General features: G+C 42.8%; 1 protein-coding gene across 1 annotated transcript; it reads left to right on the top strand.

Annotated features, from left to right (window-relative positions):
• Window positions 1–707: 707 nt before the first annotated feature.
• N0V96_003159 (uncharacterized protein) lies at window positions 708–1,883 on the top strand (the record flags this gene model as incomplete). The annotated part of the gene is made up of 1 exon (XM_053190935.2): window positions 708–1,883. One exon carries the CDS (start codon window positions 708–710, stop codon window positions 1,881–1,883), a length of 1,176 nt encoding a protein of 391 aa, XP_053051360.2.
• Window positions 1,884–2,825: the final 942 nt, after the last annotated feature.

The raw sequence follows: 2,825 nt of genomic DNA, 5'->3' as shown, positions 1-2,825 counted from the left end.
TTTTCTCAAGAAGGGCAGCGGCAGCGTTGCCGTGAATGCGCCAAGTCGCAAGTGCTGGTCGCGCGAGGAAGAAAAAGCAAAGATTCATTTGATGGATAGATTGGAGGAGGAGAGAGGAGCTGGATAGGACGGGAGCCTTGAAGCAAAGAGGAGGTACGTACTTCCAATCTGTATGTACCTTACCGGAGGCCGGAGAGATTTTCCCCCTTCTCCTTTCCTCCCGTCTTGGAAAGATCCAATTCGACCGGAACGTACCACCTTAGGTGCCTTACCTAATACCTAAGGGACCTCGGAAATTGGAGAAAAGGAAGGTGCAGCGACAGCTCTGAGAACCTGATGGAAATCGAAAAACACGATGAGGAAGTCACGACGCGATGTTCCTACCTTACCAAAGGTCCCTTCCATTCGAGATCGCGTGGTCTGTGCGTATCGATCAGGCACGGGCCAGGAACCGTCGCGTTTTCATTGACTGTCGAGGCGGGTGGTGGGTCTCGGTGGGTCCAGTTCGTTGACATCACCACTGAGGACGCGGTGATGGCGTCGGCATCGTGCTTTTCTGCATCGTCATTGCCCAACCCCTAGATCAGCGACAGCGGCCATGCAGCGTTGAACTCACCTTTCAACCTTCCTTATCCACTCATCTTGACTACTTCGCTTCGTGTATAGGCCTTATCGAATTATCTCTCATCAATCTACCGCGCCATTGCATGCGATCTGTCTTCGTTGCCATGGCGAGAGCAACCCGTTCAAGTGCTCGTCTGGCCTCGACTGCCACAAAGCCAACAGAGACCCCGAGTGCTACTAATGGCGCAACAAAAAAGGGCCGAACTGTGAAGCAGACTTCGTCGGACAAGGAGAATACCCAACCAGAGAAGAGGAAACGGACAACTAGCAAAGCTGCAAGCTCAACACCGGCCAAGAAGGTCAAGACGGAGGATGCGGACCATACGGCGTCCCCAGATTTCGCCAATGTACCACCCCTAACACCACTCAAGACGGAGGACATCAAATCTGAAAGCCCAGACACGAAAGCAAAAGTCCAAAAGTCTCCGGCGGACTTGAAGTCCAAAAAGCTCAAGGCCTACTCCCAATACGCTGATAAGTCACCCTTTCCCGACTTCCCGCACCCGACACCGGACGAGTGCAAACTGGCCCACCGCATTCTGGCCAAATTGCACGGAAAGCGGGAACGCCCTGCCGAAGTCAAGGCATCTTCAACCCGCGCCGGCTGTGGCGACTCGCCGTCGGTTCTCGATGCTCTGGTCAGGACCATCCTGAGCCAGAACACGAGCGACACAAACTCCACCCGCGCCAAGAGGAGCATGGACGACGTCTACGGTGGCAGTGACGAATGGGAGAAGATTGTCGAGGGCGGGATCCCCAAGTTGCAGGAAGCCATCAAATGCGGTGGGCTGAGCCAAGTCAAGAGCAAGGTCATTGTCGGCATCCTCAACCAGGTCAAGGAGAAGTACGGCTCGTATTCTCTTGATCATCTCTTCAATGTCAGCAATGAAGACGCGATGCAGGAGCTCATTAGCTTCCAGGGCGTCGGTCCCAAGACTGCCAGTTGTGTTCTTCTCTTTTGTCTGCAGAGAGAGTCATTCGCAGTGGATACCCATGTGTGGAGAATCACCGGTCTCATGGGGTGGCGGCCGAAGAGCGCCTCGCGGGACGAAACCCACGCACACCTCGATGTTAGAATTCCAGATGAAGACAAGTATGGGCTTCACATCCTGCTTGTCAAGCACGGCAAAGTATGCAGCGAATGTAAAGCTGGTGGTAAGAGTGTTGGAAAGTGTGATTTGAGAAAGGCTTTCCGCCATGAGAAGATCAAACGTGAAGAGGAGAATTCTTCTGATCCCAAAGTAGAGGAAGAGCCTTGACGGCAGTTATTATAGGTTATCTCAAAAGGACATGTCTGGAAATAGCTACGTAGATAACTCCCGCGGTTTTTCCAGTCCGATTAGTAACAGGAAGGCTTTAGCTAATCAATATACCAAGGACATTACCACTGTAAGCTATGAGATTAATCCGACATAAACCTTAAGGTGATAGAAATAAGGCCATAAATTATTACAAAAGTCATCTAGGTAAAATAGTTTTGAAAAAATATCGTAATAACTTCAACTATCCATAGCCTTACCGCATATTACGTAACCTCGGTTATATAATTACCTAAGGTCTATACTCGTTTATACTCTCTATTTTAAAATAAACCTCGTACTTATTTTTTATTTTTAATAAATAACCATTTTTTATATTTAATATTAATACCCCTATTTATAACTATATAATAATTATAAACCTAGCTCTAATTTAAATTACTAAACCTTTATTAAAAAAATTATTTTTTTAAGAATTATAATTTATTATATTTTTTTTTATACTCAATTTTAACCCTTATTACGCTTACGAAACCCTGTTCTTAAGTAATTATATTTTTTTAAAAAAGTTTTTAAAATAATTAAATATAAGCTTAATTATTAATAAAACTAGTTAAAATAGTACCTCGCTCTATAAATAAAAGCCCGTTTAAAAAAACGTTTAAAACCTATTTAACTTAAATAATATAAAATTATTTTTTAAATCCTTTATTTTTTTTATTAAATCTATTTTACTTATTAAAAAAATATATTAAAATACGAAATACTACTTAAAAAATAAGCTTATAGAGTAGTTATAGCTAAATATAACTAATAACTTAATTATTATATTTAATAAAAAGCTCTAAAAAATAATATTAAAAACGATTTAATATAATAAAATAGTTTTATAAAATAACTTTTTTTTTATAAAGCCTAAATTAATTATAGCTAATTAAATAC

This window comes from Colletotrichum fioriniae, assembly GCF_027942845.1.
Source record: "Colletotrichum fioriniae strain IMI 355084 chromosome Unknown scaffold_3, whole genome shotgun sequence".
NCBI classification, from domain to species: Eukaryota; Fungi; Ascomycota; class Sordariomycetes; order Glomerellales; family Glomerellaceae; genus Colletotrichum; species Colletotrichum fioriniae.
Note: the sequence above shows the minus strand (reverse complement) of the source record. Positions and strands in the feature narration are given on the sequence as shown.